This window comes from Sceloporus occidentalis, unplaced genomic scaffold, assembly GCF_023333645.1.
Source record: "Sceloporus occidentalis isolate IW3139 unplaced genomic scaffold, rSceOcc1.0.p SCAF_20, whole genome shotgun sequence".
Taxonomy (NCBI): Eukaryota; Metazoa; Chordata; class Lepidosauria; order Squamata; family Phrynosomatidae; genus Sceloporus; species Sceloporus occidentalis.
The window spans coordinates 13,438,739-13,457,654 of record NW_028317000.1 but is presented as its reverse complement, the minus strand read 5'-3'; the positions used below and the strand labels follow the sequence as shown (position 1 = coordinate 13,457,654).

At 45.8% G+C, this 18,916-nt stretch overlaps 1 protein-coding gene across 2 annotated transcripts; it reads right to left on the bottom strand.

The window, feature by feature from the left end:
- Positions 1-80: 80 nt before the first annotated feature.
- On the bottom strand, positions 81-18,776 carry RELA (RELA proto-oncogene, NF-kB subunit). 2 transcript variants are annotated; one of them, XM_089483341.1, is made up of 11 exons: positions 18,617-18,776; positions 12,626-12,658; positions 8,366-8,517; positions 7,652-7,800; positions 7,369-7,460; positions 6,570-6,704; positions 5,900-6,004; positions 5,426-5,638; positions 4,094-4,174; positions 3,767-3,841; positions 81-3,264 (listed from the first exon to the last, which is right to left on the bottom strand). In XM_089483341.1, exons 1-11 carry the CDS (start codon positions 18,672-18,674, stop codon positions 2,627-2,629), a joined length of 1,731 nt encoding a protein of 576 aa, XP_089339467.1. In that variant the 5' UTR covers positions 18,675-18,776; the 3' UTR covers positions 81-2,626. The 2 variants fall into 2 exon arrangements, with proteins under 2 accessions (XP_089339467.1, XP_089339468.1); XM_089483342.1 differs by lacking the exon at positions 18,617-18,776 and adding an exon at positions 16,767-16,813.
- Positions 18,777-18,916: the final 140 nt, after the last annotated feature.

Sequence of the window (18,916 nt, the reverse complement as noted above, 5' to 3'; positions counted from 1 at the left end):
GCCAAGAACAACACAAAGCTTCCCTTTCCCCTCCACCTGAGCTCTATAGGATCTGAAATTTCTCTGTTGAGACAGCAAGATTCAAGATGAGGCTTCAGTTTTATTAGGAACGTGCTCAAGGAAATTGAAAGGTTGGAAAGCAAAAAGATGGCCAACTTTCAATACCAAAAAAAGGGAGGGAAGGCAATGCAGTTGTAATAGTAACAGTGGTTAAAGTATCTTCACACATCCACACACTTAAAAAACGCAGAGTATAAAAAGGAAACAAGGCATAGAAAGCTTTCAGAAAAGGGGACGAAGAACCCCTTTCTGCTTCTGTAGGACGCAGGATTGGGAGGGATGGCAAGAGCCTTCCGCCTCAAGCCTTGCCAAGTGCGTTTCCAAGCCACTTCCCACCCTAGACTGAGCCAAAGCTTGAAAAAGGTTACCATTTTGGAGAGCGAGCCCCAGAATTCCCTAGCTAGTCGCCAAGTAAGAGCCAAGCAATGGGATCCAGGATGAGTATCATAGTTACACATCCACGGTGGATCTGTAGTCGTGGTTCTTACATAGTCACAAATACGGCACTACTGCCACGATCGTAACTACCCCCAAGCCTTCTTTACCAGGGTGCTGGTGGATAACCTTTCTATCCCCTCTTGCAAGGTTGCAACAACCAGAAGTAAGACCCTTCTGATTCCTTATAATAAGTTTCCAGTAGCCTTGTTCGCTGGTAGAAGCATGATTTGAAACGTCATTCGCCATGGCCCAATCTCCAGTAGAACGGATCCCCTTCCTCTACAAGGCTTATGCCTGGTAAAGTCACCTTTTGTGGAGCTGGACAGGGAGACTCTACTTAGCTATATAGCTAAGGTAGTGACCTAACTAGAATACTGCCCCAAATTTGGTATCTGCTGCTCTTTAAGAACTTTGGGGCACACCAGTTTATGGATTGGGTTCCTTCTGATTTCTCACCAGGGAAGGGTCCCCTCTGTCGTTGTGGTCACCTCTGAATCTCATTCTATTTGGCTGGAAACAGAATAGAGGGAAACCTCCATCCTGCAACCAGACTGAAGGTAGCAGAAGCTGACTCCAGCACTAAAAACCATTAGATGCTTCCTTATCCTACTTCCACGACTGAACAAAAGGGACTTTTGATCAGAGATGGTCACAGAGGAGGGAAGGAGAAACCTGCTGTCACCCACTAAGCCTCTCTTCTCACTCTTTATCTGCATCTCAGGGGAACCAAGCCAATAAATCTGCCTCTGCTGCTTCTCTACCCTTTGCCTCCATTGTGTCGCACAGGTCCCTCTTGGTATGGCTTGAAGGCCAGTTGGAGAAGGTTCTTCCTATAGGTATTACTGAAATACAACTCCCATTGGCTCTCACCATTGACTATAGGGAAGAGGCTGAAGGATAGCCATCTCTAATCTAGCACCCACCACATAGCACCTATCATCCCCAACCACCAAGGCCAGTTATGATGCTATCTAAGGACAGTGACCCTTGGCAGTCCAAACTATCCGGAGGGTGCTGTCTTTTGAACAATGGAAGTTGGCAGAAGTCTGCTCTGGCTGGAATCATCATATGGCATAATGCATTATCTTGGAACATTGCAGGAGGCAGCATTTAATACTTCCTTATGCAATGCCCAGCGCCCCACCCACAAAGCAACTTCCTAACCCTACTGCATTCATTACCATTCAATATCTGGGGGAGAACCCAGGGAGTGTGTGGCTGTTCACTGGAGAACTTGAAGGCCACATCTGTCTTTTCAATACCCCTTGGCCACTACAAGCGCAGACACGTAGATACTGAGAAGCTATGGCAGCACAAGGGACGGAAGAGATATCCCATGTAAGGACACTTGGGAGGATTGCACTCTGCAAGTGGCATTCAGGATCGTAGCCTGTAAACCTTTCCATCAGGCAGGTCCTGTCCTGGGGCAACATTTTAAGGCAAGGCAGATACAAAACTATTCTTGTCTCACCAGAACGTAACAGCACATAGTTCTGATCAAGGCACCATAATGTCAAAGAATGAAAGGAATTAGCAGAAGGTGCACCCATGGTATTTCTGCTTAGGCACAGGGACCCTCCAAGCCCTCAAATGTTTTTTGTGTGCACTTCTGTATGGCACTTAGGTGGCTTTAGGTGGAGAAGGGAGCAAGCTGCTGAGTGCAAGAAGGCACACTGGAAAGAGGGAAGGATTATTTCCATCACCATAAGATGTCCCCCCGCCCCCGGTTAAGGACACTTTTGTTTAAGTACTACTGCTCTGTTTTGGAAGGAGAACAGTCTTGGACTTCAGTAAATGAATGCAAGCTTGTCTACATCAAAATGTCAGCTGTAGAGCTCTCACTTCTACAAATAAGAACCTTCACTCCTACTTTCAATGTGGGCCACTTGCTCCACAGGAGTCCTGATCCTGGGGGGTTGGGAAGGTCAGTCAAATCGTCCTACTTCCATGAAATGGACTCTTCCCCCGCCAGAACGTGTCCCCCAGCCTCCCCAAGGGCTGGTCTGCTCGCATCGATCCGAAAACACCAGGAAGCAGAGAGTATGCTGCGAGTCTAGGTCAGAAAGGCCAGCACCAGGGCCCTCTTATGTCCGGAGAGGATGGCTGGCAGTCTCCCCACACCGCCTCCTTACGAGTTCAGCTGGTTCAGAAGCGAGTTCAAGTCCATGTCCACCATGGACGAAAAGCTGTCCTCACCGGGCAGGCCCCCCAAAAGACCATTGAGGAAGCTGTTGGTTGAGCTGTTGTTGCCACCTCCGCCATTGCCACCTCCGCCGCCACCCCCGTCTCCGCCGCCTCCGGGCTCCCCTTCAGCCCTCCGTTGGCTGAACAGGCGGGTGATGGCCTCTGGGTAAGTAAGGAGGGTGCCCTGGCTATCTGGGAGCGTGGTAGGGCCAGCTCCTTCTGTCAGCAGCTGGCGGAACTCTGCAGTGTTGATCCCTTCTAAGCTGGTGTACGGGGCGTCGTCCAGGATCCCTCCGAGCTCCATGGCCCCCGCGTCTCCTCCCTCAAAGTGAAGGTGCAAGATGGCGTCCGCAATGCTCGTTTCCGCCTCCGACTCGGAAGGCTGGACCTGCTGGGACACGCCGAGGCCTGACAGATCCTCCAGGTTCACGGTGCTGAAGCTAGATTGCGTCGCTGTTGGAGGAGGCGGTGGTGGGACATGGCTGGGCCCAGCAAAGAAGCCAGGAGAAGGCTGTGGCATGCTTGGTGGCTTGGGGGCAAGTGGTGGGGCTTGTCCTGCTGCGCCCATGATCCCCGTGACCCCTGTAGAGGCCAGAGAAAGGGTTAGTGCTCTTTTGGGAAAGGCACCTAGAAGCCTGTGTCCGCACTAGAGAAATAATGCTGTTGGACACCACTTTAACTGCCAACGATTCCATCTTATGGAATCATGGGAACTGTAGTTTGTTATGGTACTAGAGGTCTCTGACAGATAAGGCTCAACGTCTCACAAAAATACCTGAGTCAGTAGAAGGTACTACTTCCATGAATACAACAGGTTGGTTTGGAGTAAATGGAAAGCAGCAGAGTAGACTTATGGGAGAAGAAATATCTATTTCTTAAAGCCCCCCTGCCTCAAAGAGGCAGAGGGTTTAAGGGCTGAGTACCGATTAGAAGTCTAAATTCAACATTTGAAAACCTTAAGATGCTACCTCCATAGTTAACTTTGTTAAAATGAGCCTTTGCTCTGCACCTTCTAAAAGCAACAAAGGCTACATAGGTTTCAAGAGAAGTGCTTTCAATGGAAAGAAATCCAGAAATTCCTTACCGCTGGTATTTGGCCGCACTACGTTGTGTTTTGGAACAGCAATGCGGCGTGGGGAGCGAGATTCTGGAGCTGAAACTATCAAGGAGAGAAGAAGGCGGTTACATCTAAGGGAACTTCAGCCGCACCCTTTCCATTCCACAGCCTTGTCTATGCTTGTGGATCATTGCTGGTCCGTAGACCACCATTTTGAGTAGCACCAGCTCAGGCAAAATGGAAGTGTTTGATTGGCAGTGGTCAGGCTGAACGTCTTGTGCATTACTTACTATCCTTTCCGCTAGTTGCTCACTCCCCTCCCTTTCCTTTCTGGGACCCGCCTGGAATCCTTACCTGCAAAAGGTGTCTTCTGCACAAAGTTCTTGAAGGTACTGAGCGTCCGTTTGCGCTTCTCCTCAATACGATGAGAGTCACCTATCCAAGAAAATAGCACTTTGCTTTGAAAGGGGCCAAGGTTGAAGCAGGTGGGCAGACCTGTTAGTTGCTACCTTTTGGGAATATTTGGTTGATCCTGATAAAACCTTATTGATACCGTACTTTCAGACTTCAACCAGCATAGCTACCCATGTTTCTTTATGTCCAAGAATCAGCATTAAAACCCAAATATGTGGATGTTGCTTATTCATTAACAGTGTCATCCTATCCATCACTCACAGATAGTTAGTTGCAGACAGGATTTCAGCCTAAGTTACAAAGTACTGAGAGATCCTTTGTAACAGAGGAACTCTTAATATATATTTTGGACTGGTCTTACGGCATGCTATGCAAAAAAGTAATCACTATATCACTTCTCATCTGTTTAGAAAACCATTTATGCTACTCTTCTGTGTTTCAATGTGGACAGACAACATCCTCATTAAAAATCACTTTCCCAAGTTCTGGGAATAAAGTAATAAGTTGTTATTACAATTCCAAGCCGCTCCCCATCTCTACTTCCTAATTATCATTGTAGGTAAACAATAATAATAATTAAAATAACTCTAGATTTTCCTGTTTCTCAAACGTAGCTAACAAAGATATTAAATAACTGAACACACCTAACCAGCCAAAGAGAACATGAATACATGTAATAAAGTGCCAGCCAGTCTTAAAACCATGCAGTATCCTTCCTCCGCCAATGAGTGAGGCATAAAACATGTCCATGTACATGAACAGTAGAGGATCGGTGTTAAAGTACCTCTCAAAGACCTAGCAGTAATGGCAGAAGAAGTTTCTTTAGGGACACATGAAAGATAGAAGCCTACTATTTGGTCCATTTGGGAAGGAAAACCTGCATAGGGAGCCCCCCCCACCCCCCCCCCCCCAAATTGGTAATATTGCTCCATGCAAAGAAATATGGGATGCATACCCCAAGTGGCTGGAAGGCAAGGGTAATGACAAAGCTGCCACTCAATCTGAGCTTGGAAATTTATTTGGCATCTTCAGAGAATGCTGGCATGGAAGAGAGTTGGGTATATATGTATATACCCATGCCAGCATTCTCTGAAGATGCCAAAGCCACAGATGCTGGCGAAACATCAGGAATAAACTCTTCTAGAACATGGCCACATAGACCGAAAAACCCACAAAAATCTATGGATTCCGGCCATGAAAGCCTTCGACTTCACAGGAATGGAACTGTCCCCAATAAAGCACAACTCTCGCTAGCCTAAAGGCCAGACTTACCTTCATCGGGGAGATAACGGAATTCCATGGGTCCACTCACTTCCTTGTCGGATGGGCGGCGCAGCTGCATTTGGACTGTCACAGGTTCGCGGAGGGCTTGGTCCATGTATGGCGGGGTTTTGAAGACAATGGCCACTTGGCGGTGGACATCAGCCTGGGAGAAGGAGCCCTTCGCCTCCCACGAGTCTTTGAAGAAGCGAACTTCAATGTCCTCTGGAATGGAAACGGAGAAATGGGGAATGAGTCAAGGCTGTTTGCCTTATCATAGGCCAGGGACTGCCAAAATCCTTCTGTCCATTATCTCCAAGTGCAATACTCAATTGTCTAAAGACTTGCAGAACTATTTAGTAATGTAATATACAGCCACTTCTTTGTTACTTTAATAATAATATATGTATCGTGTGTCTGTGGCCAGCATTGCAATAAGCCCTGGATAGGCCTGGAACTACACTCAGTTCCGGAACAGGACAGTACCTTTCTGCACTTTGTCGCAAAGGAGGAAAATCTCATCTCCCCCGAGGCAGCTTCCTGAATTACGGTTCACCCGGCAGATCTTCAGCTCGGCAGTGTTGGGAGCACCTAAAGAAAGACAAAGGAATACATACTTCAGCATATGATTCTGCCCACCACAAAAACCCCCAGACCAAAACATTAAAAAGTAATGATCCTATTGCTTGCCATATAGAGAGTACAAATAAATAGATGGAAGTTAGGATGGTATATAGTAGTTAGAGCATTAGACTTTTAGGCAATCCAGGTTCTATAATGCACTGGTGCATGATGTTCGCTGGGTGGCCTGTGGCCAGTCATTCTCTCTCAGCTTGAACTACCTCACAGGGTAGTTGTGAGGAAGTGTGCAAAGAGAAGAAGCCATGCACACCCATTAACATCAATGTAGGAAACGTAACTCATACGTTAACCAATAGATGGTACTCAGATGCCCATGGATTATTACCTTCCAGGGATCAGAGCTGTCACTATCAAACATCTGCACATTTCTCTGAACCCATAGTATAAATTATTGATTCATTTGACTGACAACCTGCTCTACCAAGTGCTGGACCTACTACCATTCCGTCTGAGGTGTCTCTCTCCAAATGTCTGGGACTATGCCCCCATTCCAGCCTCCCTGATCAACACTCACGGTTGTCATAAATTGGTTGCGAGATCACCAGAGGCAGCTGGACCAAGCGACCGCTGCCTGGATCCCGGATCCACACCTGGAAACAGAGCCGAACCGCATTCAGATCATAGTCTCCTTTTAGCTCCTCCACAGGGACTGCAGAAGTGGAGAAGGTGGAAGGAAGAGAGAGCAAAACACATTAAAATCAAAGAAGGGGAACAAAATGCATCTCAGAGGCAATGTTGCTTTGAATACAGAAGGTTCCTCTGAGAGAAAGGAAATTTACTTTCCAGAATGATTAGTTATATTAAGTAACAATTAGCTATATTTCTGCTAATTATTGGGAAAAGGGGGAAACACTAGACTCTTTTGGACTACAACTCCCAGAATCCCCCAGCCAAAATAATAGTGTTAATGTATAGTCAACTATAGTCAAAAGGCAACTCCAACATTCTGATTCAATGCTTCCCCCCCAAAAAAGTACACTGTTCCTGTTGCAGTTCATAGAATCCTAGAGTTGGAAGAGATCCCAAGGACCATCCAGTCCAGCCCCATTCTGCCATGCAGGAACTCACAACCAAAGCACCCCACAAAGATGGCCATCCAGCCTCTGTTTAAAGACCTCCAAAGAAGGAGACTCCACCACACTCCGAGGAAGGAGTGTCTTCCACTGTTGAACAGTTACTTAGATTTAAAGAAAACATCCGAATGTTTTCATTCAGAAACCTGAGGCATAATGCAAGTGCACATTTGACCTTACTGAGATTCTTCCTTCACCCCGATATACTTGCCCACTCCAGTCTATCTCACTGGGCCTCACCATTGAATGGATTGTTGCTGGTTTCGATCCGCTTGGCCACAGCTTTGTCCAGATCCCGTTTCCGCACGCACTGGATCCCCAGGTTCTGGAAGCTGAAATGAGGGCACAGAAATAGGCTGGGATCAGCACGAGGTTCAAGGGAGTAGAAACACAGGGGAGCACAAAATGTTAGGATGGAGAGGAGGAGTAGGGGAGAAAGGGAATAGGAAAAAAGAGAGCCAGTGTGGCGCTGAGGAGATCACAGCTCTAATCTCCCCTGAACCAGGAAACCCCATTTGCTCACCTGTGGATGGAGCGTTCTGGAGAAAGCTCGGCTTCATAGTAGCCCTCTTTGCAGTCTTTTCCCACCAGATCGTGGGGGTGAGGCCGGTAAGGAACCTCTTTGGTCACCAGCGAGATACGAACTTTACCAGGACCCACGTAGTTATGGACCTGGGGAGCAAGAGGCAGATGAGTGAAGGACCAATCTGACGGATTCCCACTCTAAGCCTTCCCCCAAAATGGGCTTTGTGGGTTGTTGCCTGGCCTCTCCCATCACTACCAATATCGCTCAAACCTGAGCATGATCTTGATGATGGTTTGATAGCTATAGCTGATGCCAAGAGACACTAGAAACCAAAAATTATGAGTGTGGAAGAGTTACCGCATCAATAGAAGTATAGTGTCTAGATCAAGGGAAGTAATAGTGCCACTCTATTCTGCTTTGTCCAGACCCCACCTGGAATATTGTGTCCAGTTCAGGGCACAATTCAAAAAGGATGCTGAGAAACTGGAGCCATGTGTCCAAAGGAGGGCAACTAACACGGTGAAGGGTCTTGAAACATCTTTCCTCACTATGCTTCTGGAATGTTTGCAAATGTTTCCACAATGCCATACCAGTCGCTCCATGGCAATCCCCTGAAGGATTCATGCTACCCCTGAGTCCCCAAATACTCCTAGGTAACGCTTCTTTGTTAAAAAACAGATTCTCCCCAAATACTGGTTATGGTGAGCTGACCTTGATGGTCGGATGAGTCTTGGTGGTATCAGTGCTACGCTCTCCAGGAATGGAACCAGCCAGGCGTCCCTCGCACTGGTAGCGGAAACGCATGCCACGCTGCTTGGGTTGTTCGATTATCTCCACGAAAGGAGTATTGCTGGGAGCAGAGTCTTCAGATAAGAGGACAAGGAAGAAGATAAAAACGGTAAGTCAGAACCAGCAAGACCTCATCTTGTATAACCGATGAAGAGCGCTGGCAAACTCTGTGCTTTTAAAATAACCAAGGCTGCAGCCGATACAGACTTCCAGCACAAAACACAGAACACCATCACTGAAACTTAGATGTGTATAGAAAACATGAACGGCAAATAAATAGGAATATATGTAGCACCAAATAAAGAGTATCACACTTTGCACCCAAACAGGAAACATGTATGAAAGGTAGCCAAAAGCAACATCCCACATATAACATGGAAATACCAGAATCTGCAGAAATGGTGACACAATGAACATGAATACACATCAATGTATGAATACACAAAATCAAAGTCTTTCAAGAATAAGCAAACTCCAGATGTGGGTAAGACCAAAAAGCTGTCGCGAAAGTATTTATACCAAGGACTGGCAAACATAAGCCAAACTGTAAAGGATGAGCAACCAAGATGCTATGAAAGAACTTGTTCCAAGGTTTGGCAAAGTGTTATTAATAGACTGGCAAAGTGTTAATGATGGGCAACCAAAAGGGCCATTCCTGGGACACCAATCGCCATTTCGTACCAGTTCTTCCCCAGTGGAAACTTTCAACTTTCTAACAGTTTATGTGCCAAAGTCCCTGGCTTTAAAGAGAATGTGTGGATTCTTACCAATAAAAATGCCCTCTACCTGGGCTGTGTTCCTAGATATCCAATCTGGGGACATTGTCAGAAGTGACCAGCAAATGTTACAGTGACACAATTAAACTGCACATAATTCAAACTTAATTCTTATTGGTTAGAATTAATCTCTCCTTCTTTTCTCACACTCCCCCTTTCTCTTTGTTATTACAGCCAGAGCTCTTTGCAAGTGCCCTGGCTTATCTCAGCACCTGGACTGAGCTAAATCATACTATCACCTACTACACAGCCCATGCTACGTTGTGTGTGTCTTGTGGGCCTACAAGTCATTTCAGCTTATGGTGACTCAGGTGAATCTATTGCAGGGTTTTCTTGGCAAGATTTCCTGAGAAGGGGTTTGGTGTTCCCATCCTGTAAGGCTGAGAGAGTGTGACTTGTGGAAGGTCACCCAGTGGGTTTTCATGGTCGAGCGGAGTACCGAACCCTGGTCTTTGGAGTCAGAGTCAAGGACGAAAGGATATGAAATCCCTGACATCAATTTACAATCAATAATAATCCCAAGGCCCTCTTTACATGGAGCCAAGCCAAGCATCCCCCATTTGTACATTTGGTTTTTGTGCCCTAAATGCAGAATTTGAGAAAGGCCCATGCATCAATTTTACAAATGCAGATTTCTAGAAGCGGAAGTTCTCGTTGTGACAATCCTGAATCCTGCCCCTCCTTGTGTTGTGTTGTGTTGCGTCGAGGGCGGGAGGCAGACATGTTGTGCGTTTTTAACTGCTGATTCAGCCTGTTTTCTTTGAACATGAAAAAGAGTTTAAACGTTCTCTCCACTTGTTCACATCCTTTTCCAAACGCAGCTGGGCTGCAATGTCCACAAAGGCAAGAGTAATTTTCCTGACAGATGAAGACAGGTCTCTTTGCCAAGTTTCTGTTTGAGAAAGGAAGGGAAGGAATGTTGCAACGCCGACTCTCCGAAAGCAATCTCCCGGGAGGGGCGTAGTCGCAGAGGAGCTTTGTGTTCCAGTCGGGGTGTTGCTTTCAGTCCTTGGAGAACCAATCCCTCCCTGATGTCTGGAGCCTGGGGATTTCCCCAGTGCAAACTTTGAAGCAATACTGGAATTCTACTTTTTGGTTTTAAATGCATGATTGAGTTACAAGCCTGAGGCGAGCCCAGCTGTGGCACAGGAGCCCAATGGTAGCCGCTCTTTCCATTTTGCTGGGATGGACCCCAACCTCTGCTCCACCCATCTGCTTTTCTGAATTAGAAATCCTTACATCATTTCTGGCTAAAATGCAGAAGAGAGCAAACCAAAAGCTGAAGAACTCTGTCTCCTACCAGAGGGGAAAACCCCAGGACAGGGAGGGACATGCATTCGGATGTTGCGTCTGAGTGTCGGACTGTGACTTTAGAGACTAGGGTTCGGTTCCACGCTTGGTCACGGAACCCACTGGGTGATCTTGAGCAAGTCATACTCTCTCAGCCTTAGAGGAAGGCAATGGTAAACCTCCTCTGAACAAATCTTGCCAAGAAAACCCCATGATACCTTCGTCTTAGGGTTGCCATAAGTCAGAAATGGCTTGAAGGCACACAACAACAACAACGACAACAACAACAACAGAGTCTGTGACTTCATTTGCACTGGCAAGGCATCGTGGCACAAAGAAACAAGGAACCTAAGCGAGGGAGTGGAATGCACAGGTTAGATCATACAGCTGGGAGATCCGGTCTATTGAGAGATCTGGTCTATTGAACTGTGGAACTCTCTGAGTGATCTTGGGAGATCTTGTAGCACCTTTGAGACTCACTGAAAGAAAGATGTTGGCAGCATGAGCTTTCGGAGGCTAAAGTTTACTTGCTCAGGTCCAAATGCATTTGAGGAAGTAGACTGAAGACTACGAAAGCTCATGGTGCCAACTTCTTTCTCTCAATTATTCTCAAAGGTGCTACAAGATCTCTCGACATACTGATTCTACAGACTAACATGGCTATATCTTTAGAGTGATCTCGGATCAATTACACACTCTTTAGGCTGACCTATCTTACAGGGTTATTGTGAAGATGAAGTAGGGAACCTTGAACCCATTGTGAGGCGGGGGAATACAAATTTGACTACTAAATAAGGCTTTTCATCCCCATCACAGAAATGGCAGCTGTGGATCGCTGAGCTGACTATAAAACGGTGCAGTTTAGCAGTTAGGGCAGAAATCTGGAAGCCCTCCAGATATCGTTAAACTACAATGTCCAACATCCCCAACTGGCCTGGACGATCCAAAGGGATGACAGAAGTTGGAGTCTAGTGCTTCTATGGGGATGTACAATCCCAGACCCAAACTTATAGTACTGAGATTAGGATTTTGGACAAATCCTAAATTCACCTTTCTGGACCATTAGTCCTTTCCCTACCTTGCAGTATTGCTGAAGGGACAGACACACAGGGCATGAATAAATTAGTACTCTCCTACTTGTGTTTCTTCCCAACTTGAATTTAGAGGTAGGCTTCCCAGGACCTACTCCCAACTGTCATGTCTAATAAGAGGTTGAGAAGAGCCTTGCTGGATTAAAAGCAATGCCTCTCTCGTCTTTCATTCTGTTCCCATACCAAACAACCAGATGATCCACTGGGAAGCCCACAAACAAGAAAGAAGGGATGTGTGAACACTGTCTGGCTCACATGCTCCACCACCTGTTATGCAGAGGAACATCACCACAGCAAATTCATGACTGGTATCCACTGAGCCAGTGTGGTGTAGTGGTTTGAGTGTTGGACTATGACTCTGGAGACCAGGGTTCAATTCTCAGCTCAGCCATAAAACCCAATGGGTGTCCCTGGGCAAGTCACATACTCTCAGCCTCAGGGGAAGGCAATGGCAAGCCTCCTCTGACCAAATCTTGCCAAGGAAACCCCATGATAGGTGCACACTTAGGGTCGCTGGAAGTTAGAAACAACCTGAAGGCACACAACACACACATCCACTGATAACCTATCTCTTGATTTTAATCTGTCCAAGTCACCGGTTGTCATTCCCAATTTATGGTGACCCTAAGGCAAATTATCAAAGTTTTCTTGGCAAGGTTTAGAAGAGGCCTGACACTGGCTTCCTCTGGGACTGAGAGAGTGTGACTTGCCTAAAGTCACCCAGTGGGTTTCCAGTGCTGAGCGGGGATTCGAACCCTGGTCTCCCAGAGCCCTTGTCCAATGCACAAGCCACTATACCACAAGGGAAAGGAATACAGCACATAAAATTAACACAAACCTTACACGTTCTGTTATACTGAACCCATGTCCAACAAAAATGCGAAATCACATTTCTACCAATATAGAGCAGAAGATGGCTATTTCTCATATTGAGCATTATGTCTCATATTCAGGATTTATTTGCCACATTTAGCACTTTCCAGAGAATTGACAGCTGTGGGGACAGCAAACAAATAACTACTCACCCCAGCCCTGTGGAAAGATCAACGGCAGAAGATCTGGAAAGAGAGAGAGAGAGAGAAAAACAGCATTAGAATCTAGAAAACTGGCTTGCCTTGGATTATGATCAACTTTCTCCACAAAGTAGCAGATCTCCAGAGCTAGGGAGGAAGGGGCTTTATAGATCCCACCTGCATAGAAAGGAGATAGTCTATCCTTCCTCTAGTCTTCATGGTTCTGAATACAGGGCTGATTTAAACAGGAACACAGGGAGCTAGTTAGAGCATTAGTCTAGCTAACACTGTGCACCATACCATTTGCAACACTCCTGCTTTCATTTGATTTTGGAAGCTAAGCAAGATCAGGCCTGGTTCGTACCCAGATGGAAACCATGATCACATAACTAGAAACATCCACATAGGGCTAGCAAATAATCTGTCTGAAGCATTGAATCTTTGCTGCATGTCAGAGCTCAGCTAGATGTGCTCAAAGGTCCAATACATCATGTGCTCCTGACTTAGTACCATGAAACATCAGAGTTGTAGTCTTTCTCAACCTGCTACACCTCTGGCATTTTTGAACCCACTATTAAACCCACTTTGTAGGCAACTATGCATCTATCTTTTTATAGTAAAGACACTCCATGTATGGTGTGTGGCAGACCCAAGTCTACAAAAGCATGCACAGTTATGGTTTAGTTATTTAGCAAATTGATATCACCCGTCCCCATGCGCTGCGCTCTGCCTGTACCCTGGTTCATCGCTCTGACTAACCCAGTGAAACACTCAGTGAGAGACAATGGCAGAACTGGACACCCAGTTTATATCACAGGAGTCTCAAAGGCTGGCACTGGCAGTGCCTCTCAGGCTATTTGAACACATGGCCATGTGCAAATCCAGCATTTTAATCACAATGGATCATGGGTCAACTTATACTCTCCACTCCACAAATCTGATGGGTCTTCAAGCTGCCAAGAGACACTATAAGGACAGCAAAATGACAAACATGCAACACACAAACAACACAATTCTGACCTTGTCAAACACGAGTTTCGAGAACAAAGAAGGACAGAAAGTTCACTTTCAGCCCTCAAAAGAGGAAGTACGTGAGAGTCGCACTTCCAAAGACTCTGAATGGGGGCAGCTTTTGTTCCTGCAGTTGTCAGAACATGGCCTTACTATAAAGAAGGAGAGGGAACTGACAGAGGGATGTTGGAGACTGGTATAAGAGCAGGGCTTCTCAGGCTATCTGACGCAAGGAACTAGACATTATTTCCCCCCAATATGACAAAGACAGGCACCGTATCTGCATCCATTGGCTACAAATGTTCTTTTCCAGGGACTGGTAGTGGGACAGGAACCATCACTTTGAGTAGCACTGCATTAGGGCACACCCCATTGCCTCCTCACCTAAGGACTGAGCATTTAAAGTGTTGAGATACCAAAATGAATGGCCCCTACGGGGATTGTTCATCTGAAGATGTATCCAGTTTAACACATCTAGAAGACACCAGTCTGGGGGAGTCTGTCCTGGTTAGCTTCTCTTAGGCCTGTTACAGACTGCCAAAATAAAGCTGCTTCGGGTCTCTTTGGAGATTTGCTGTTTAAATGATGCATGCATCTTAAGAGTCCGGAGGTCGCGCCAAAGCCACACTCCATTCCTAAGCCTTGGAGGGCAGCTTTGGTGCAGCTTCTGGATTCTTAGGATGCATGCATCATTTAAATAGCATAACCTCCAAAGAGACCCGAAGCAGCTTTATTTTGGCAGTCTGTAACAGGCCTTACTCATCTTTTTAGCTGTCCATGGTATCCACAACACTTTCCTCCAGCACCACAATCCAGAGGAGTTGAGCCTTTTCCTCTCCGGCTTTCACAACAATACACAGATGTTTGAAAAAGTCTCCCTTATCCTAAATGCCTGCCATCAGAAGTGCTTTGGATTTCAGATTTTGGAACATCTGCATATACAACCCCTGGCTGGGGATTTTGGGAGACACAGTCCAAAAGTTAACATTCCCAAGTTCTGGCTGAGATAAAGCTATTTAACAGGAGATGCTAAAGACTGAACCTAGCACTTTTGCATACAAAGCAGATCCTCTTCCACAGAGCTCCATGGAAGGTGTGCCACTGGAGCATGTAAACATTAGATAGATCACCTCTTGTAGACTAAGATGTTCCATCATCTGGTTGTTTTGTAGTATCTGTTTACCATTGCTCTTCTTGGCCAAAACAAACAAACAAACAAACAAACACACACACACATCCAGTAAATCCAAAAAAGCTTGACAACTATCATCTCAGAAGTGTTCACACTGCATTTGTCTATATACACCACAACAGTTCACTCCAGTGGAAAGGCAGGCTGCGATTTCTCCCAGTGATGTACTCTATATATACTCGACCCATTGCAGGGTTACAGGTCCACATGCTTTGCCTGGCAGCCAGCCACTGTTTGTGGAAGAGGAAAACCTGCATGCTGGATGGATAGATTCGATCAACAAAGACAGGGCAGTTTGGAGACATCTCACTCACAAGATCCTCCAAGAGTCAAAGTCAACTCACAAGTGGTTAACAACAGCAACAACAAACAACAACAGCAAAGTCACCCCAGATCTAAGTAAGTCCTTGTAGTTGCTTTGAAGCTAAGGCAGCTGGCTTTGGAAGTGGTCCCTGCTATTTTTGTCTACTTCCTTGCCAATCTGCCCAGTTCAAAGCTATGACGGGAGGAGGACATGAAATGTTCTTGCGCTAGGTGTATGTTTCCTTCAACAAGACTGCCTCACCGGTTCAGTGCATAATAAACCAACAACCGCTGTATGGAGTTCTCCCAAGAGGATTACAGAAGTTAAGCCATACATTGAATTAGGATACTGTTTTTAAAACCACTGGGAAAAAATGTGAAATACTTAAAATACATATTACAGACATACCTAACTTTAAGGCACTTCACTTTAGAGTGCTTCGCTAAGGCAGCATTTTTCAACTCAGCTGAACAACGGGAGGGTTTGATGTAGAGAAAGGCCTCCCTTGAAGATGATAAGACTGAGGCAGGCTCATATGGGAAACTGCTATGGGCTTTCGGATACTCCGGACCTAAGCTATAGAGGGATGCAACAAGCAGGCTGTGGCTGAGCAGTCTGCAGACAGAGAGCCCTTCAAGTCTCTCTCTGGCATCTCCAATGAAGGATGTGCAAGAATCCAGAAAGCTCACTACAGTGCTAGATCAAACCATTATGCCATACTGGCTATACAGTGGTCCCTCCACATTTGCTGGGGTTAGGGGTGAAGGACCCCATGAATGTGGGAAAACCGCAAATCAAAAAATTGCTACTCGTTTTACCTAAGAGAACACCTTTCTCAGGTCCTCTAGTGCAACTTTAAGGCCAACATCTGCCAGAAGTTAATCATGCCGGAGGACCTACAAATACCCAGAGATATGTTTTCTCTAGGAACTTCTAGGTTCTCCAGCACAAGTTTATGGTCAGCCATAGAGTTGTGCTGCAGGACCTAGAGATTCCTAGAGAGAACATATTAATCAAAACTGCAAATACAGTCAGCCCTCCATTTTCACGGGGGATCCGTTCTGGACCCTCCAGCAAAAATGGAAATTCGCAGAAGTTCAAGCCCCATAGGCTTGAATGGTGGCGTGCACATGCAAGCAGCTGTGGGTGCATGCCCCATTTTAACCCCCTCCATTTGCTCTTTGCAAGTAAGCAAGGGTCGCGGATCTGAAGTCTGTGAAAATGAAGAGGAAATCAAATCCATAAAAGGGGCCTACTGTACACCCGGTTTTGGCATGCCTGGGACCCGGGATGCAGACTCCTCTCAGAGTGGAGTGATGTTCATTTGGGTGTGCTCTTTTCGGCATGTAATGTGTATGTTCAGTGTTTTGATTCTTTCCCGTTCTTAACTTCTTAAAAGCCATGTTTCAAGTGGACATACGGGCTTAATCCTTTTCTAACTTTTGGACTCCATACTGTTTTAGCAGTTCTGTTTTAATCCCTATTGCAAGCTGCTCTGGAGTCCCATTCAGGAGAAAAGGAGGCTATAAAGCAAATAAATGAAGGGTTAGACGCAGTTGGGGAAACCCTAGGTTCAAAGCCGTACCTGGCCATAAATCTCCATGTATGAACTTTGGCCAGCCTCAACCTTTCTCTGTCTAGCCTACCTCGCTGGGATGTTGGGAGGACAGTTGTTGCCTCAAGTTCTCTGGAGGAGGAGGAGCAGCAGGATTAGGCTCCAGATATTATTCATACTGGGAGCTTTCTTGCTTTCTTCTTCTCTCTCATGCACCTCTTGCATGACTTTGTAAGCTGCTTTGGGCCTCATGTTGGGAAGAGAGTGCGATATAAATTAAATACATACATACATACATACTGTCTGCTACTCACTTGGGTGACAGCTATCAATCATCCTCTGACTTATGTAAACGTATACTCCGTCCTTCCCCTGAACCAGGCTCCTATAGCAGCTTAACATACTATACTTAACATACTATAACATTGTTTTTGGTGGGTTTTGGGGCTATGTGTCCATGTTCTAGAAGAGTTTATTCTCCGAAGGTGCCAGCCACAGATGCTGGCACAAAAAACTATGGATGCCGGCCACAAAAGCCTCTGACTTCACATACTATAACATACATATTAACTATCCACTGTGAAAATCCTATGGTCAAATAGCATGCGTATCAGGAAAGAACGGCGCTAAAGGATATAATGGTGCACTTAAAAGAACAAAGCTCCTTCTGGAAGAAGCATCTTTTGGTCAGGTTCCTGGAAGGTCCTTGGTATCTTGCTGGGGTTTGGTTGAAGCAATGTATGTATGTATTTATGTATATAAGCACACAACATATTGAATAATTCAAATGGTGGATAAAGAATGCAAGGATAAGGAGGGCTGGCTGTATTTTATTGGTGAGCCAACCTGGGTCTCTTTCCAGGAGAAAGTCAGCATACAACTATCTATCTATCTATCTATCTATCTATCTATGATTTTATGGAAATTAACACAAATAATTTAAAAAAGATCTCCGATTATTAAAAACATGAAACGGGGCAAAATTGGGTTATAGGTTTGGAATAAATGTATGAATTACAAAAAAGAAAACAAAAAGAAAGAGGGAGTTAAAGTGTTTTTCTTTGTGAATTCAAAAACCACGTGGCAAAAACTTAATGGATTTCGAATTAAACGGAGATGAAAAGATAGAATTGAATATCAGAAGATGCTGAAAAGAGAGGAAGACGATGCCTTAAATCCAGAGATAACATGTTTTTATTAGTTGTCTATCTGTGATTTGTATTGTGTCTCTTGCCGTTCTGTTTTAGTCTGGGTTTTTTATATGTGTTGTTTTTATAGTTAATGCAGATTACAAGAGCAAAGAAATAAGTATAATAAAAACATAATAATAATATATTATAAAATATAATAAAATATTATAAAATAATAAATACAATAAAACATAAAAATATAATAAAATAATAAAATATTATAAAAGCATAAAAGCATAATAAATATAAACAATAATAATAATAATAATATGATTTATTTGTATAGCGCTTTTCCTACGATCAAAGGGGTTTACAGCATACATATGCATATAGAACAACAAAGCAAGTAACAAAGTTAAAGTTAAATGGGAATACAAGCCCCCCCCCACAACCCCCCAGGAATCCCACTCCTTGTTGTGGTGTTTTCTAACCCCCCCCCCAGCAATTCATGGGTCCAGTGACCCCCTTCCTTCTCTCCCCCAATATTGGGCTGGGCCCCTGAGATTCAAATCTGAGGGGCATCCAGATTAGAGGGGGGGGGTCTTTAGTGGCGGGGGGGGGCAGAAAAGGCAAAGGAGAAAAGGAAGGGTGCTTTCCCTTCCCTCCAATACTGGGCTGGACCCCTTGAAATCTGGGGAGAGCACCCAGATCAGGGGAGTCTCTATTTGGGGGGGGGGAGAGAAGGTAATGGAAAGGAGAAGAGGAAGAAGAAGCAGGAGGGGTGCTCTCCCTTCTTCCCTGGGAGGCTCACCTTCCATGGCTGCTGCGTTGGGGAAGCCTCCAGAGACGCGGGCCAAGGGGTCCCCCATTGAGAGCCCAGCCCAGGCAGGGCGGAAGTGCTGAGGGGGCCCCAGGGAGGCACTTCCGGGTCAGGGGCCCAGCCAAGGCCCCGCAAACAGGAACTCCGAGGCGGCGGCGGCGGCGGCGGCGGCTTCGTGGCGACTGAGAGCGAAAGAGAGAGCGAGAGCGAGCCCCCCTCAGGCCCCAGGAAGCGCCCCGCCCCGCCCACGTGACGTAAGCCCCTGCTGGGAAAGCCACGCCCACTTCCACA

Bases quoted from the DNA above. Each gene is read 5' to 3' on its own strand.
- RELA (XM_089483341.1), bottom strand. From the start codon at position 18,674: ATGGGGGACCCCTTGGCCCGCGTCTCTGGAGGCTTCCCCAACGCAGCA. The intron at 4,175-5,425 runs GTAAGTCTGGCC...TTTCTTGGATAG, and splicing joins CCGTTATCTCCCCGATGAAG to GTGACTCTCATCGTATTGAG. The intron at 3,265-3,766 runs GTAAGGAATTTC...TGGCCTCTACAG, and splicing joins AGTGCGGCCAAATACCAGCG to GGGTCACGGGGATCATGGGC.